Source organism: Dermacentor andersoni, chromosome 8 (genome assembly GCF_023375885.2).
Source record: "Dermacentor andersoni chromosome 8, qqDerAnde1_hic_scaffold, whole genome shotgun sequence".
NCBI lineage: Eukaryota > Metazoa > Arthropoda > Arachnida > Ixodida > Ixodidae > Dermacentor > Dermacentor andersoni.
Window position 1 is genome coordinate 80,438,388 of NC_092821.1, and position 17,479 is coordinate 80,455,866.

Consider the following 17,479-nt stretch of genomic DNA (forward strand, 5'->3'; position numbering starts at 1 on the left):
CACGTACCTGCTTGTCGTACCGACAAAACTTTGAAAAGAAATACTAAAAGCATGCCACGATAAAAACACCGCAGCTCATCTAGGCTATACGACAACATCGTCCCGACTACGACGCAAGTACTACTCGCCATAGTTTGCCGCTGCTGGACAGCATCACGTAAAAACATGTGCCGAATGTCAAAGACGCAAAGCACCTCCCGGTAAGCCTGCAGGTCTCTTACATCCGGTCGAAGTAACCGGCCAGCCATTTGCCCAAGTTGAAATGGATTACCTGGGCCCATTTGCAACTTCTACAGCTGGCAACAGATGGATCATTTTTGTCTCCGATTACCTGATGCGTTAGGCGGAGACGAAAGCTACCCAGCGGGGCACAGCAGCGGAAGCTGCTCTTTTTTTTTTTTCATCGAAAACATCGTCCTTAGACGCGGTGCCCCAAATGTCGCCATCACAGACAGAGGAGTTGCCTTCACTGCCGAACTCCTTGACTCGGGTCTCAAACTCAGCTATACAAGCCACTGGAAAACAACCGCATATTATTCCCGGACGAACGAACTCACCAAACGTCACAATAAAACCCTCGCAGACATGATTTGCATTCATGTTGACGTAGAACGTAAGAACTACGATCAGACATGGCCTTACGTTAACTTCGCCTACAATACCGCTCGACAAGAAACCACTGTAATGATACCGTTCAGGTTGGCCCACGGTCGCGAAGCCATGAGAACGCTGGATGCCATGCTGCCGCAGGAGTTTGACGACATACCTACCGACGTTGACGAAAAAAACCCAGCATACGGAAGAAGCCAGGCAGCTTGCCAGCGTACGTATCTGCATTCAGCAAGACCAAGATCCGAAACGATACAATCTTCGACACAAGTCAGTTTTCTACACTCCAGCGACGAAGTAGGGGTCTGGATTTCCACACGCCGTCATGGACTTTCCGAAAAGCTCCTACGACGGTACTTTGGGCCAATACAGAGTAATCGGCTTGCCTAAGCGACGTGAATTACGAGGTCGTTCCTGACAGTGATAGCAGTTCCATTCCCCAGAAGCACTTACCTGAAGTGGTACATATGGTGCGGATGAAGCCCTACCTGTCGAACTAACTTGTGATTTTTCTTTCTTTTTTTGCGTATTTAACTGTGCGTTATACACCGCCCTCATGCGCTGAAATTGCGCATAGGGACGATGCGCAAGAAACGAACACGTTAAGCAGCGCAATAATTGGGTACAATGCATGACTAAAGGCCTGCGATCATGGCGAAGTCGAAAACGGCTGAAGGCGATATTCATAAAACAGAAGTTACGGCGTCTACATGTAAATAAGTGGCGTCATATTGAACATCGAGATATTCCTTACACACGACAGCTTGAATAAATCATGTGGTCTCACCACGTAGTATGGTCACTGGGTACCGTTGCATATCACCTATGGGCATCAAGGTGGATCCAGACGTAACGGTTAGGACGGCGAATGGGAGATATAAGTCCTTGCCGTGAGCAAGCACATCAGATGGCTTAAACGCAAGAGTGCGCTCAAGACCACAAGCACTGACATCTCCGGAGGGACGTGAACATCATTGTCAATGAAGATATTGGGAAGGTCGGCGCCGGCCAATGGTGTGTTACATAATCGCGAAAGGGCTACTTGCCAGCAAGAACAATAGATAATTACAGCATTATATCACAAGAGGTCCCATCTGAGGATGTGATGGCGAAGATAATTTGGCAGCACGAAAACCCCGATGATGCACAAAACGCCTTGGAGGACGACGCAGGCGACGCATGCAGCTGTAGTATGAGTGCCCTGCGCGCTATCAGTGCAAAGTGTCATGCCAGAGAGAGAGGCAGCGACGTTTTTCGCTTACGACAAATACTTTCACGGTGAATGGAAACAGCGTACCCAGTATCGAGAAGTACTTGTTCAGCTTTACCCTCGACATGGACATCACTAACATTTTGAGGAGGAAATTTAGGTCTATGAAAGTTCGACGAACTTGCAGTTTTTGCCTGCGGTACTGCAATAATCAGCTTCCCTCGTCAGTGCGTTGTCGACGACGCATAGGTAAGAACAGCGTTCGACGTGGAGGAAGAGAATGACAGCTGTGTAAGTGGTGGTCGGGATGAAACTTTTGTGATGGTTAGTATGTGAGAAGTTTTCTTATTTGCTGTTCGCACTGAAATCAATAAAGGTGTTTGATTGATTTAGTAATTGATTGCAAGACTATCGGCGGCGAGTCAGCGGCATCTCAGCAACGCGTCTAGGCGGCATGTTGCAGCGCATAGCCAAACTCACTGAAGTGCTTAGGGGGCGTGCTGCAATGACAGAACGGCGCAGGATGATGGCCTATGTCAAAGGTGAAACACATCTGGCGCGCGCCACCATCAGACTCGACGAAGAAGCTGGAACAACTGCCATGAAACGAGGTAAGGGAGGCCCACTGCGTTAGCAGTGGGACGGAATATAACGGTTGGGTGGCCGTGTGGTCGCGGAAGCGTAGTTGAGCGACGGAGGTGCGAACTTAGATGATCGGTGCCGTCAGAGGTGTGGATAAAAGCAAGTAGTGAGCATAGGAAAGCAGTGCCGTCACAGAAGCTAGTTTATGAACGGGGCAAGTGCTTCAAATATCTGGGTTTGGGTGGCTGGTTGTATATCCGGAGCCAAAGTTGTAACAGGCTGCTGTTATGAGGGAGCAGCGATAGTTACTGGTCTGTTCTGGCTGCTTGTTTGGTCGTCCAACCTATTGTGAGCACTTACACAGTCATGGGAGGGGGATGACTCTTCAGGTTCATGTTCTCTGGTCTCACTGAGAATGGCCGGGTCCCGCTGGCAAAGAACGCCGGCGCAAGTGACGGGGAGAGACATCGGTGTAGACAGTGACGTCGGTCATGGTGTAGGCGGCCGACGTACGATTGCGGAGCTCCGCGGTGTCTTGAGAGATCCGTGCAACCTTTAACAAATATTATTAGAGTTAATTACAAACGTGATAATAGTTCAAGGTCAGTCTAGCAGCACCGAAAACCACAATCTATCTTGCAATGACAGCACGTGTGATCATCTTCAAATAAAATGTAATCAAATCAAGTTTATTTATTATATAAAAGGAAACGGTTACATTTTTCTTTTACAGACGAAGGTCCCAAAGTAGAACACTGTAACCGGGACCCTCGGTGGGCAATTATAAGAAAAATTACATAGGTCTGAGTAGGCTGAATATGCGCTGGTATTTGTATCAAGTAAGTGAATTTTAATGTCACCAACAATTAAAACACTCTATTTTCGAACGATAATTTGTTAACTATGACGTCAAGAGCAAGTACGAAATCAGTGACAGAAGATGATGGGGGAACGATAGATGGAACAAAGAACAGGATTTTTACGATTATGTGCAAAGAAAGGTTGTTCAGCCTCGATCCGAATAGCCTCACAGGAAGTTACATTTATTGAAAGGTCACGCTTGCGAGTGTAGGTGACGTCCGGAGCAATGAAAATGGCGGCACCTCCATGGCTATCAGACGAACGATGAAAGCATTCAGAATACGCGCCACTGAAAAAACGAGACGCGGCTGTTCATTACAAGTGGAACAGGACTGCAGCTTACTACAACTTTTGGGAACTTATTTCTCGATAATGGCTCAAGGAACATAGTTTCATTCAATAAGGTACTGCTGCAGCCATATAAACACTTGGCGCTTGGCGATTTTTTTCAGACATCAATGTCCGCACTAAGCTCTACAGCTGGGGTCAAGCCTTCGCACAGTTTTCAGTTTTTGTTGGCGTTGATTCTGAAAACAACATTCGCACTAAAAGTTGTAAAGTGATAATTAAAAAGCTATACATTCCCATAGTGAAAACGCAAGGAACTCTTTCTAGAAATGCGGAACTGCGACAGAACCTTATTCGTGATTTTTTTCGCTACTTCCAGATCTGCTCCCAGCCAGTCGTTTCCTGCACAAAATTATCCTCGCCGTCAAGTCGATTTTCAGTCAACTACTCTCGGATGAGGTGATAGACAGGATGCGCCCTATAATCAATCACCGCAGAGAAAACCCGGACGTAATTTATCAAGGCTCTTCAGATATAGTACGTCAAAACCCTATTATCCACGGATTGGTCCTACAATTTGAACCCATTCTTTGTGTCATAGTAATAGAGCTGTCACCAAGGTACGTTGCATTACCTTTAGGAGCAAACCAGCTCAAATGGGCGAGCGTAAAACTGAAAAGCCCCTCTGAAGCCTGTTCTCCGCAACATTGACGTACTGTTCCAGAGGCTGTAAACATTTATACCACGTAATCTTGCTCGATAAACAACATATGTAATACACACCACATACACTCTCGTGTGGCCCTGAATAACCGTGTTTGTCTAACGTGTCAACTGGTGTGGGGCAATTTCGGTTTTCTCTCGCTTAGCTCACTGAATGATAGATCATTCAATTTGGCCTAGCCGCTGATCGATAGATACTGTGATATATTAAGAGCTGCTGTGTGCCTTAAGCGTCTAGATACAGAGAGCAGAACGCCCGCAAACAACAATATACAGTTAGAGTAGTATACATTGGCACTCCGACTGTGAAAAAAGTTATATGAGCTTCTCTGTTATAACATTAATTTATAAGCGGAAATTGTAATCACGGCTAGAAGGACAGCAATGAATTGAATGGCCTTTTGTCATAGTAAATAGCCGCTTGGGAAATATTATTGACAGGTGCAAGTGAATATCGTGTTTTGCTAAGTGAAGTGAAGATGAATGTGGAAGAAAGACAACCATCCAATCCAATCAAGTTGGGTTGAACAACAAATTCTCGATATTTCTGACCAAGGTGAATTATGAACGTGGCGCGGAGTTCTTGGTAAAAAGCAGGGATGCGTGAATATTCTAAATTTCCGATATGAATCGACCATTGTACACTAATTATTTCAATCCGTATTCGATAATTGCCTATTCAGATTTTTCGAATAATATAACTAACTAGATATTTCACATCAACCGATTATCAACTCTAATTACAGTTCTCCACCTACTAAGCATAGTATCAACATTTACCTGAAGTGAAACAATCAAAATGTGCAAGCCAACGTACATTACAGCCTGTGAATTGAGGTTGTAGGCTATTACTTAGTGCTTTTGGCACTCTAGACATGTGGCAACTTGATATTTATTTCTATTACTAGTAATATTTTTATACTGACCCATTTACAGGTGATAATGGTACACGATTCCTTCAGTGCCATTTCTATTTTTTGCCAGAACATATGATACTTTTTCCGTAACCATTTATTTAGCGGCAATCATTTCTTCAGCAGCCATATATCTAAGGATAGCCTAACTTTTCTCACAATCAGGTTATACTGATTGGAGAGACAGAGTTCACTGTTTTAATGATAACTGGTGATCATGAGTTTAAAACTGATCCGAATTGTTACTGAGAGAGAGAGAGAGAGAGAAACAACTTCATTGAGCCGAGCTCGACATCTTCTTAGACGCCGTCGATGGAAGTGGTTCCCTCTTCACGGGACCCATATGCTTCCCTAGCCGCCTGGCCCCTGGAGATCAGGACGAGCTGGTCTTCCAGGGCGGTGCTGGTTAGCAAGGTCTCCCATCGCTCGGTAAGGGTGGATGAGGGGTGGGGTAAGGTAGCGGGGCAGTTAAGAGGTGGGGGGATCGCCTTGATGAAATCGCATACTCCAATGACGTGTTGGAGCGTGCCTAACTGAGTTTTACAGAAGTTACAATCCTTGTCGTACCTTTCCGGGTACATCTTGTTTTGAAGGTAAGGGTGCGGGAATGATCCTGCCTGTATTTGCCTGTAGATCGCTTGCTGTTCTCTGCTAAGCGATTTGTGAGGATCGGGGTAACGGCGCCTCTGCGTCTTATAATGGTTCGTAATGTCTCTGTAACTAAATATGGACTGTGGCTCACCTTCCTCAACCCGGTGTTCCATCTCTCGGGCGAACTGGTGGGCAAGTTCGTTGCCCTCCAGCCCAGAGTGAGCCGGTGTCCATATTAACTCAACTTTCCTTTCAGGTACGTCGCGTTTACGTTGGAGAATATCTAGTGCCGCAAGAGACACCCACCCCTTCCTGTAGTTGTTATACGCCTTTTGCGAGTCGGTGACAATTCTTCCCACCTTGGGCTGCGCGAGTGCTAGCGCTATCGCGGCCTCTTCTGCCACCTCTGGAAAAGACGTCTTGATGGAGGCGCAGGTTACGAGCACATCCCGCGTCGTAACTGCCAGCGTTGCTTTTGATGAAAACTTGGGTAACGAAGCGTCTGTGAAGAGAGTGACTCCCTCTTCCTCTTCTACTATTTGACCCAAAGTCTCCGTCAAGGCCGCTATACGAGCCGCTCTACGGCCGTCGTTACGACCCGACCTCATGTTTCTAGGCAGCGGCTTACTGTGGATTTTATGCGCCCACAACCTGGGTAACGGCCCCGTTTCCTTCCGCTCTGCCTCTTGCCAGCCCAACTTGGCAAGAACGCGACGTCCCGCCGGCGTCTGACTGAGCCGAACTCTTTGATTAGACAGATGAGCTTCTATTAACTCTTCGACGACGTTGTGCTTGGCCATGCCGAGAAGCTTGTCGGTCGAAGAATGCTTCGGAATGCCCAGCGCCATCTTGGTTGCCTTTCGTATAATGACGTTCAAGTGGTCCCTGTCTTTTTTCAGTAATTTGAGGTACGGCGCCGCGTAAACGATGCGCGACGTCAAGAAGGCCTGGACGAGCGTCAGTACATCGTCCTCCTTCAATCCCCTTTGTCTGTTTGTGACTCTTCTGATCATATTCGAAATTTGTTCCGTTGAAACTTTGATTTTGTTGATCGACGCCCCCGCCTTGCCATTGTTCTGGAAGATGACACCCAGGATACGTGCTTGCGTGGTTGGTGTTATGGTCGTCCCGTCGATGGTGATGCGTACGTTCTCTTGGTCTCCTTTCTTTCTTCTTGGCTTGATGACGAGTAACTCGGACTTCTGTGGCGAGCAACTGAGGCCGCACGATTTAGCGAACTCGTGCACGGTCTTTGCCACTGTCTGAAGGGTCTCCTCCATCCAACTCTCCGACCCTGCCCTCGACGTCCACACAGTGATATCGTCTGCATAGAGAGCGTGATCTATGCCCTCTATGTCTTGAAGCAAAGTCGGGAGAGGGAGGAGTGCCAGGTTGAAGAGAAGCGGCGAAAGAACCGATCCTTGCGGGGTGCCTCTGTCTCCCAGGGCTATCGGTGTCGACTTCTCCTCTCCAATTTTGATGGTTGCCGTTCTATTGCTTAAGAAATCTTGTACATATTTGAATGTTCGCTTTCCGCATCCCGTTTGGTGTAGGTTACGGAGAATACTTTCGTGTGTGACGTTATCGAAGGCCCCCTTGAGATCGAGTGCCAGGATAGCTCTTGGCGTAGGGGTCTTCGCTTGCTTGATAACCAGCTCGTGTATTTGCACCAAGACGTCTTGTGTGCTCAGGTGCCTCCGGAATCCGTACATGGTCGGTGGCATCTGATCAGTGACATCCAAATGTCTCTGTAGTCTCTTGAACACCATACGCTCGACCACCTACCCTACACATGACGTGAGGGAGATGGGGCGTAGATTGTCGACGTGGGGTGGTTTCCCCGGCTTGGGAATGAAATGCACCTCGGCTTCTTTCCATTCTTTTGGTAACGAACCCTTCTCCCAGGACGCGTTGACGAGGTTTAGTAGTTCAGCTCGGCTTTTGTCGCGCATATTTTTTAGCATCTTGTATGTAACGCCGTCAATTCCCGGTGCGCTGCCTTGATTACTTTCATCGATCGCCGCGACCAGCTCCAGTTCGGTGAAGGCTTCGTCCATCTCGACGTTGCTATCGCCTTCATACTCGTGAGTCGGGTTACCGCTCTTCTCGGTCTTGAGGTATTTACTTGTGAGTTCACGAATGAGCTTCTCCCCGTCCCCGTCGTAACTGTTGATCGTTCTTGTGAGGTCTCGAGCGCACGCGCTCTTGCTTTTTAACGGATCTATGAGGTGTCGCAACAGCTTCCAAGTCTTCTTCGTAGACAGTGTGCCTTGCAGGTCATCACACATCTTCATCCAGTTTTCCCTGCATAGTTGTTCCGCATACTCGGTCACTTGCTTGTTGAGCGCGTGTATACGTCTGCGAAGCTTCTTGTTATGTCTTTGCCTCTTCCACCTTCGAGTAAGACCGTGCCTGGCCGCCCACATGTGACTAAGCCTGCTGTCTACGAAGGGAATTTGCGTGGTCGTAGTAATCTTCTGCGTAAATTTCTTTACAAGTTCGCGTTGCTTTTTGGCCCACGCCTCATACGTCTTGGTGTCTTGGTTTTCGTCCTCGCCTTCACTGTCTGCGCTTCTACGTAACCGGTCCCAGTCTGTAATGTTGGCTTGACCCAGTTTCGCCTTGATGTCAGTCCCCCCGAGGGTTACACAAATTATATCGTGATCCGAGCCAAGATTTTCCCCCGTGTTACGCCAAGTTACGTCGAGGTTCCCTCGAACTAGCGTCAGATCAGGTGTGGTGTCTCTGACCGTGCTAGTGCCTGTCCTGGTTGGTACGCCCGGTTCGTTAACCACCTCCATGTCGTGATCCTCTATAGCTTTAACCAATTGGTTTCCTCTTTTGGACGAATATTTATAACCCCACATCGTGTGGGCGGCGTTGAAATCTCCTAGCACTAAAATCGGTCTTGTTTTTGCTTCTTTAATGCAGTCCAATATGGTGCCTTCAAAGTCAATGACCCTGCTGGACGGTCGGCAATAAGCATTCAGGACGAAAAAGTTCTTGTCCCCCCCCACTCTTCTGCTGTGAATTTCGATGAGCGTATGTTCGCAGCCTCGCTGAGCGGTCACGTGCTGTGTGGCCGCCACGTTGCTGCGGACCAAGATCGCAGTACCCTTTTCGCTAGGGTCCGTATACGTAATGTATCCCGCGAGCTTGGCCCGGCCGTTGGTCTCTTGTAACGCTATGATATCCGGTTTTTGGTCCAATTTATCAACGAATAGTTGTAACTCCCCTATCTTGTTTCTAATACTCCTACAGTTCCATTGAAATAACGTCGCAGTCTCTTTCTGCTTTCCTTTAGTCTTCGTCATTTTCTACTTTTTGAGCGGTAGATTTGTGCACGGAACCAACTTTTCGCGGCCTGACCCGTAGATTAAGCCGTGATGACTTCATCTTGGCAACGGTGAGATGCTTATTTTTCGCATCCATCGTCATTACTCTAACGGAGAGTTGGCTGCATTTGGCCTCCACATTATCCATTCTTACTGTTAGACCGTTCACTTGCGCAGACATTTGGGAAACTTGGCTGGAGATTTGCGTAAGCATGCTCATGACCGACTCCATTGTCGGAGGAACGGCGGCCTCAGCCTTCTCTTCCTCCATGGCAACCACTGCCGTTTGTGTCTGTGGAGTTTGCGTCACTGACTGCGTCAACGCCGGGGATGTGATCTGTGCCGGTGACGTGATCAGCTTCGTCACCGCTGGAGCAGCGCTGGTGGTGTCTCTCTTGGGTACTTTCCTTTTAACTGCAGTGACGTCATTATCACTGTTCTTTGTTCTACTGAGCGTCTCGATACGCTCCATCATTGCTTTTATCTGATTGTTTTGGTTCTTGATTTGATTGTTCTGCCTCTCTATCATCTCCTTGAGTTCCAAACAGTGTCTACACTCGTTGTCTTTGGAAGGGCGGGAGGAGGGGAGGGGAGGGAAATTGCTATTGTCAAGAGCGACGGGAGACCCCGCTGCCCAGCCCACCTGTTTCTCGGCGCCGTTGCTCCGCCGGGTCTTCGACTTGGACCTCGAACGAGATTCTCGCCTGCGAGCTCCAGCTGCCGATGGTGACCTGGTATCGCTCGTGCTTCTCCCTCGCCTTGTCTGGGAGCGGCTGCGACGCCCGCTCGGTGGCTGCCACGCTGTCTGCTGCCACGCTGGCCCCCTCGGCTGCTGCCGCTGCTGCTGCACCTGTTCTCGTTGCTGACGTTCCCAACGCCGTTTACGAACGACGTATGGCGTCTTGAATCTCGCTGTACACTCCTTGTCCGCGGTGAGGTGGTTGCCCCCGCAGAGGCTGCACTTGGGGTTACTGCAAACGTGGCTTTCTTCAGGATTCTTCATGCCGCAACCACGGCATATCTTGTCTTCGGGGTTAGGACAAACGTCCATCCGGTGACCGAGGCGACCACACCGGTAGCACATATCGATCTGCTTGCGATACAGCGAACACTCGACCAGCAGGTTGCCGTATCTGATGTAGTTCGGGACCTTGTCGCCGTCGAATGCGATGACCACCGTCGTCGTCTTGCCAATGCGGTTGGCTTGCATAGCAGTGGGATTATACTCTTGAACGATGTAGTCGTTGATTTCTTGAATAGTGTCCGTCATCGGGACACCCCTGATGACGCCCTTAACGGTGCCGTGGGGGGCGGTCTCGTAGGCGCTGACTTCGTGTGCCGTGCCGTTGATAGTGAGGCTTCTGACTGCCGAGTAGCGGTCTGCGTTCTCTCGCTTAGGGGTACTGATAACGACTATGTTTTGCTGTTTGTTCGGGCAAACAACATCTTGCGTCACCTCCTCGCCACTCACATTCGCAGCTGCGACGATGGCTCGGCTGATCTCGAATCTAGATACTTCTCCAATGTTCAGACCTCCCCTGGGACGCATGACGATCTTGATATCTTGCCTCGGCAACACAGGCATCCTCGCTGCCTTGAGTAGCTTGCTCTTGAAATTTTTCCGCTGCGGGCGACGATTCCCGGCAGCCGCCGGCCCCCCGTTGACCGGCGTTAGACTTAGCTTGCTCTCTTGCTCTTGGGTCTTCTTCTCCCAGGCGACGCGCCAGCCAAGCTTCTCGGAAACTTCCTCCGGCATTATTTCTTCACCCTCCACTTCCACACGCATAGCGGACGCCATTTTCTTGAAGCCCTTCGCCTCTAGGTCCCCGGCAAAGTCGATGGCCCCGCCGGACCACGCCTAAGCACGGCCGCTAGGCCCTGCTTTCTTCAGGCTTAGCTCGCAGCGACACTGTGCTCGTAGAAAAAATCCTCCTAAATCGGAGAGAAATGGTTTCGCACCTCAGATTTCGGTATCCACACGGTCCTTGTAACTTCACGGATGCCGTTGTGTGCGACCTTGCATGAGCTGGGGTGAATTACCGGGCCTTTTGCCGAAAAATCGAGGAGCACCTTAATTTTTTTTTTCACTACTCTGTATAAATGTGCTACCTATTTATACGGGAAGATATATTCCTGTTTTTAGTATATGCCTTCGCGCTTCACTATTCAATCTTCAGTTCCATATTGGATATTTACTATTTGTGTTCGATTCCTACTATATTCATACTCGCAAAGGCTGATATTCGCCCATTTCAGTGGAAAGCTATGTGTACATTATGATTTCATAACGGGACGACCATGCACTGATAGTGAAACCCGATACAGGCACAGTGCCGCGTTGGTTCAATCAGTGGAGTGTCAAAGTACTGCAGCGTTCGTTTGATGCAAAAATGGTGACCGCCGAAATAATAGCTCTCCATTGGTGACAATTGCCTATCAAATGAATGACCAAAGTATTATCGTCCAACGAATCAGTCAAGAACCAGTTCGTCAGCATCACAAACCACTGCTCTCCAGCGGAAAAATTATTCACAACAGTCACCGCCTGCATAGGTTTTTCTCTCTTTGCTATCTGTTATGTTATGTGTGATCTATGTTTGAGCAGAAACGAACTATGCACACCTTAAAATGTAGAATTCCTTAAACGAATACAGATGATATAACAATAATTTTTCGGTTCACAACAAGAATATAAAATTTTAGCGCAGCCCGATAAATGCCTTTTCCTGCAAAACTCACCGGGCTTTCCTAACGGACGCCTTTTTAGACCAGGAAGTCGTCTCGCACTGCCGTCTTTATGTCATAAACATATTTGCTAAGGTTTGCTCGCATTCCGAAAATAAAATTTTTAGTTGGGTGGGTTATATTTGGGAAGTTTAGTAGTGTGGTTTTCTGGCCCAGTTGATGGCATGGCTAACGTATAAGGGTCTCCAGCAACAACCTTATACGGCCACCATGCACCAACTGACCAGCGTTGTCCTGTCCGTTCGTTTTACTTCTGCTCGCGTCCATACTTGCTGGAACCCCTTATAGGTTCACCATATATTTAGGAAAGTTGTCTCCCCCACCCTAAGCTAGCTGCAAAAACGCATGATGAAAGACGAACATATTGGAGAATTTTTTTCCGTGTTTATTTTTTCGCCTTAAAAAATACATGACACAATGGTTCTTACTGACGTGTAATACTTGTGCACAGGATGTGGACATCCGAGCAATGTCTTGTACGCCAATGAAGCAATTCTAATGTTGTCTTACATTTTTTTTATTCAGTTAATTATCTTGACTTTCTTGAGTCTAGGGTTTTCAATGAGGACTTCACAGTCAAAACTCATAATTGTGCCGGTGTTGTACAACTATTAGAGCTAGACTGTGACTTCGTGTTAAAAGCGAGCCCCATTCACTATTCATACCACTACCACTACGCGTCTTTCTCTGTTATAAAATGCGCTTCTTTAAACAAAGAGTTTTCTCCGCCTGAAATCTGTTCGACATCAACCGTACTCACAGCCCACCAAGGAGGACGTACTTCAGTTGCTGCTAAACTCGGAAAAAGAAGAAAGGAAGAAGAATGGAAAAACTGAAGGCAAGTGCTCATGACTCCCAACAATACGGTGTTTCAATTTATTTATTTATTTATTTATTTATTTATTTATTTATTTATTTATTTATTTATTTATTTTTATTTATTCTATAAAGGTGACCAGAGAAGAAAGCGTTCACAGATGTCCCAACATCGCACGTGTCAGCAGAAGAATTTAGTTATATTCTACTTCACTTTATCGATCCTTCAGGGGTGTCAAAAAAAATGAGCCGGCGATGGAGGATCGGCCTTGTTTGTAATTCCGGAAATAGCAAAATTCAGTTGAGGCTCTCGCAGGTACCACATGGGGAGATAAAGGCTTCGCCGTCGGTGTAGTATAAGATGACAGTACACACTCTTCATGAGACCTAATCACTCTGGAAAAAGTCGCTTGAAGTCTCTTGGTATTGATCAAGGATGTATAGAAAGGCAGACAGGTTAACCAGAAATACGCGTCACTGCCATTTTCGGGATTATTGATATAGAAACTGATCGAGGCAGTATTAAAGAGAAGGTAAACCTGGTACGTGACCAGATGTTAATCATGGTGCCGTATTCACGTAAGAAAGCCATGCCCAATATGAGTTCCTCGCAACACTCAGTAAGGGTGATGAGGGTGGTGACGAAGGTTGAACCGGCGATTAAGAGCCGGGGCGTGCATTTCGCGACAGGTGTCATCAACTGACCTCCGGCGGTTCTTATGTTGGGCCCGTGCCGTCTTCACCTTCCTTAGTTTGCCGGCAAGCTGTAAGTTTATGATTGAAAAGTGTATAGCCAACGGTAAAAGGAACGGCAGCAGCGTAGGTTGTGATCTCGTATGTTGGTTCGTGGACCACAGAACCATTAGCAACGCAAATCGTAATCTGCTCGTACTTCGCCTGCAAGTAGTCCTCTAGAGCTTTTCTGTAGTGATAGTGCACGATAGTCCAGTCTTTCTCAAAATATGTCACATTTTCTGCCTCTGTGTGTGAATGCCTCGTCACACACAGCTGAGTGTGTCGCGTGTAGAGCTACAGCCATCCCAACCAGGAAGGCATGGTAGTTAGGAAATGGCACGTCGAGATATTTCTTCAACCGAAGTGAGTTCTAGTGGTACCTCGAGACTTAAATACGCATAGAGGTATATTGAGAGCATCGAGCTTGTAGAGCACGGAGATTACTTGTATCCTACAGTATATCACTTTTACGCCAAGGGCTTTACCAGCAGACACACAGATAAGCAAAGGTATTCATCGGTGTAAGGACAAAGGCAGTTCGCACAGGAGCCACGCCACATGTCATCTTGCACTCAATGCTTTCTGTTGTCATGGGCACGAGGTCTTTAATTCAGTTGTTTTTATGGTCGCAGAATCGATGTACCCGTTTCAGGAGTAAGAGCCGTACGTGGCACATGACGGCTGCTCGGCATTCACCACGTGACGCTGTTAGCCCACGACATCGTTTGATTGCATTCTGCACTCTTGAGTTATTCAATACACGTGCATAGTCTGAGTTTACAACACTGCTCGTACCTCTCAGCGCTCGTCTTTGTGCGCCGTCTGTGTGCTGTTGTTAGGTTACTTAGCTTGCGCTAGCGTTAAAAATATAATGCTGATTGCATAGCAGTTGCGTATTAAATCACAATCGGCAAGGCATGGGAGGATGCCACTTCTTTACGCACTCTACTCTCGCTTTCCAGGCCTGCAGTCGCCGAGCATGATGATGTCCCACCCAGTCGAGCTGAGGACGGCTTCTAATACTGCTATCTGCGTCATTGCTGGGTAAGATCTACAGGAAGTACGTCTTGCAGTTACCTTTAGTGGATAGTTGTGGCTTCAGCTCTTCTATAGCCTTCTCCTTTTCTTTACTTCTGATGATTAGAACTGTACTCAATACGACTTAATGCAACCATGTTTTCATAAGCCATGTTTATTCGCAAAAACGAATGTTGCTGCTTATATCAACGGTTTGGAACTGGTAGACTGCTGCTAACGAATGCATGCAAATAATTTTGAGCTGATAAATATCCACTGTGAAAGAACGCCGTCAAAAATGGAACACCTAATCGGGACTCGTCGCTTAGTTTTGCTGCTTTTATCCCGATTCTGAGTGACAGATTCCGCATTACGCAGCAGATATTCCGATCAGTGCTTCAAGTCCGCTGTACAGTTTTAGGACGTTCAGTCCTATCTTTTGTCGGCTGAATGAGCCAGTGTGAACGTGAAAACTCCGCTGTGAAAACATTCAAGTGAAGGCAAAGACCGCGATGGCAGTGATGATTATTACAAAAATTTGAGGACGCTTAAGCCTCGCTTTTAAGAGTGGAACGCGATAGCGTTCAAATACCCCATCCTGTTTTGCATGCTTCCCGGCAACTGCAGCCTATGCAATCGTAACGGTTACCGGGAAACGCTGGCTGCGAACGCTATGCAGGAAGGCGAGCTTTCTGGTGGAAACGCGGCCTCTTGCTTGGGTCGATCTCCTGTTATTGTTTCGCACTTTTAATATTTCCGTCTGAGAAGAGCTAACATAAACGTAAGGCGCTATCGGTGATTTTTTTTTTTTTTTTACATTTGCTTGTGGGCTGCCGTTTTCAATATTGGGAGAAATACCTTTGTGCAGAATGAAAGAGACGAGGTACGAGTAACTTTGGTGGCAGAGAAGTGGTTAGGTATCCGTGGTTTGGAGTTTGGGTCCAAATTATTTTTACCGAAGTGACGTCCAACGCCGGCGCGGTTTCGAAGGTGTAGCGTAACATGTCTTCGTAAAGGAGGAGGAAATACCTTTTTGACTCCTGAGGAACCCCTCCCCACCCACTCTTGGTTTAGTGGTCGGCAGGGGTCGCGGGCCGCACCCACGTTGGGACTGGAATCCCGTGAGCCTCCGCCCTTTCGTGAGCTCTCTGGACGGCCCGGAACTTAGCCTGGTGGTCGTGGCTTCGCAGGGCGTCCACTCAGTCTTCTTCTTTACTGAACACCGTGCCGCTTACCGCGGAACATTGCCAGACCATGTGCGCTAGCGAGCAGTACGATTCGCCACAATACGGACGATCCGGCTCTACTTCTGGTGAAAAAAGGCTCAGTCTGCCTCTCGATGGGAACGACCCTGTCTGAAGCATTCTGAATATAGACGACTGTGGTCTAGTGAGTTTAGCCTGGGGGAGCGGGAAGGTCCTCCTCGACAGCTTATAGCGCGTTGTTATTTCGTTGAAGGTGAGTAGCGGGTCTCGGTGCTCCCCTCCCTCCCCGCCACTTCGCTCGCCACGATCGCCGCGGTGCGTGAGTCCTCGCGCGCGTCCGTGCGCCAGCTCGTTGGCGTTGGGAAAGTCGGGGCGCACGTCGGCCCCCATGTGGGCTGGAAACCCTTTGACGATGTGATGACCCGCGGCTCCCTCGCTGCCGAGGACGGCCGCCGCTTCCCGCGATATCGAGCCCAAGGCGAATGCTCTGGCCGCGGATCGCGAATCTGTGTACACGTAAGGACGTTCGGGGTCCCTCAGTGCCATGGCTACTGCCACCAGTTCGGTCACTTTGGACGTTACCCCCTTGACCGACGCTGCGTTAATGATCGCACCATCCCAGCGTATAGAGACGGCCGCGTACCGGTCGCTGCGCCCGTACTGGGCCGCGTCTACAAATGCCGCCAGTCCCGGGCATTTGGCGGTCAAACTGTTTATTTCCTAGCAGTACAAAAGGGGGTTTCGGGACAACATTTCCGGTCGGCACCGCGCAACAGAATGTTCAGGCTCCAGAAAGCATGCGACGGCACCCGTCGGCCAAGAAGCCGGTGCAAACGTAGGGGTAACGTGATACGCCGCCTGTACCGGTGTTGGCCAGTGTCCCACTCCCGCGCGACCTGGGTAGTGTATCATCTTGGACAGCTTAACAAGCTCGGTCACAGAACGCTGTTGTTTATTTCATTTTGAACTCTCCATTTCCTAAAGGGTGTATATATATATATATATATATATATATATATATATATATATATATATATATATATATATTCGAATATGATTACGTTACAAGAGAGCAGCGGGCAGCGTGTCTCAGCCAGAGCAGCTCAGGCAATCTCGAGCTCGCGCCTCCCGGCCTCCTGGCGATGTGTCCGCAGCGCCGGGCATTCCTCTTCACTACAATCGCGCCCCATAGAAAAAGGAGCCATCCTAGCGACTCATGATGAACACAGAATCATGAGGTCGTAATACGGCTTCAGACGCTGTACGTGGACGGTTTCACAACCACGACAGTGTTGGTCCGTAGGTGACGTGACAGGCTCGACAATATAGTTCACAGACGATGTCTGCACTACAACACGGTAGAGTCCTTGATAATTGAATACAAGCATAGATGAGAGTCCAGCAGGAACGACGGGAACCCAAAGCCACACAAGGGAGTCCTGAAGAAAGTGACAATGCGGGTGATCACCGTCACGTCGAAACTTCTGTTGCCATTGGTCGACGGCTGTAAAGGAACGGGCTAGCTGACGGCATTCCTCTGCACGTCGGGCAGCTTAAGAGATGGGCGTACATTCGGATGAGTCTGGTCTGTACGGAAGAATGGTCTCGAGGGTAGTCGAGGGTTCGTAGGCATACAAGTGGTAGAATGGGGACAAGTTTGTGGTCGCCTGTGGTGCAGTGTTGTAGGTGAACGTGATGAACGGCAAAATGAGGTCCCAATCAGTGTAATCAAGGCGACGTATTTGGAGAGCATGTCGCCAAGGGTGCAGTTAAATCTTTCTGTCAGACCAATAATTTGAGAATGGTAGGCGGTGGTGGTGCGATGAATGATGCGACATTCAGCAAGGA

The 17,479-nt window shown here is 48.3% G+C and overlaps 1 protein-coding gene and 1 long non-coding RNA gene across 2 annotated transcripts in view; both read left to right on the forward strand.

Moving 5' to 3' along the window:
• The window catches only part of LOC140212971 (cytochrome P450 3A8-like), a 45,464-nt gene extending 36,704 nt beyond the window's left edge, over window positions 1-8,760 (forward strand). Inside the window, exon 7 of the mRNA XM_072284092.1 lies at window positions 8,710-8,760. Coding sequence (XP_072140193.1) covers window positions 8,710-8,760 — 51 coding nt within the window. The remainder of the gene's footprint in view (window positions 1-8,709) is intronic.
• Window positions 8,761-14,369: 5,609 nt separating this feature from the next.
• The window catches only part of LOC129386747 (uncharacterized), a 28,300-nt gene continuing 25,190 nt past the window's right edge, over window positions 14,370-17,479 (forward strand). Inside the window, exon 1 of the long non-coding RNA XR_011889881.1 lies at window positions 14,370-14,453. This is a non-coding gene — a long non-coding RNA (uncharacterized lncRNA). The remainder of the gene's footprint in view (window positions 14,454-17,479) is intronic.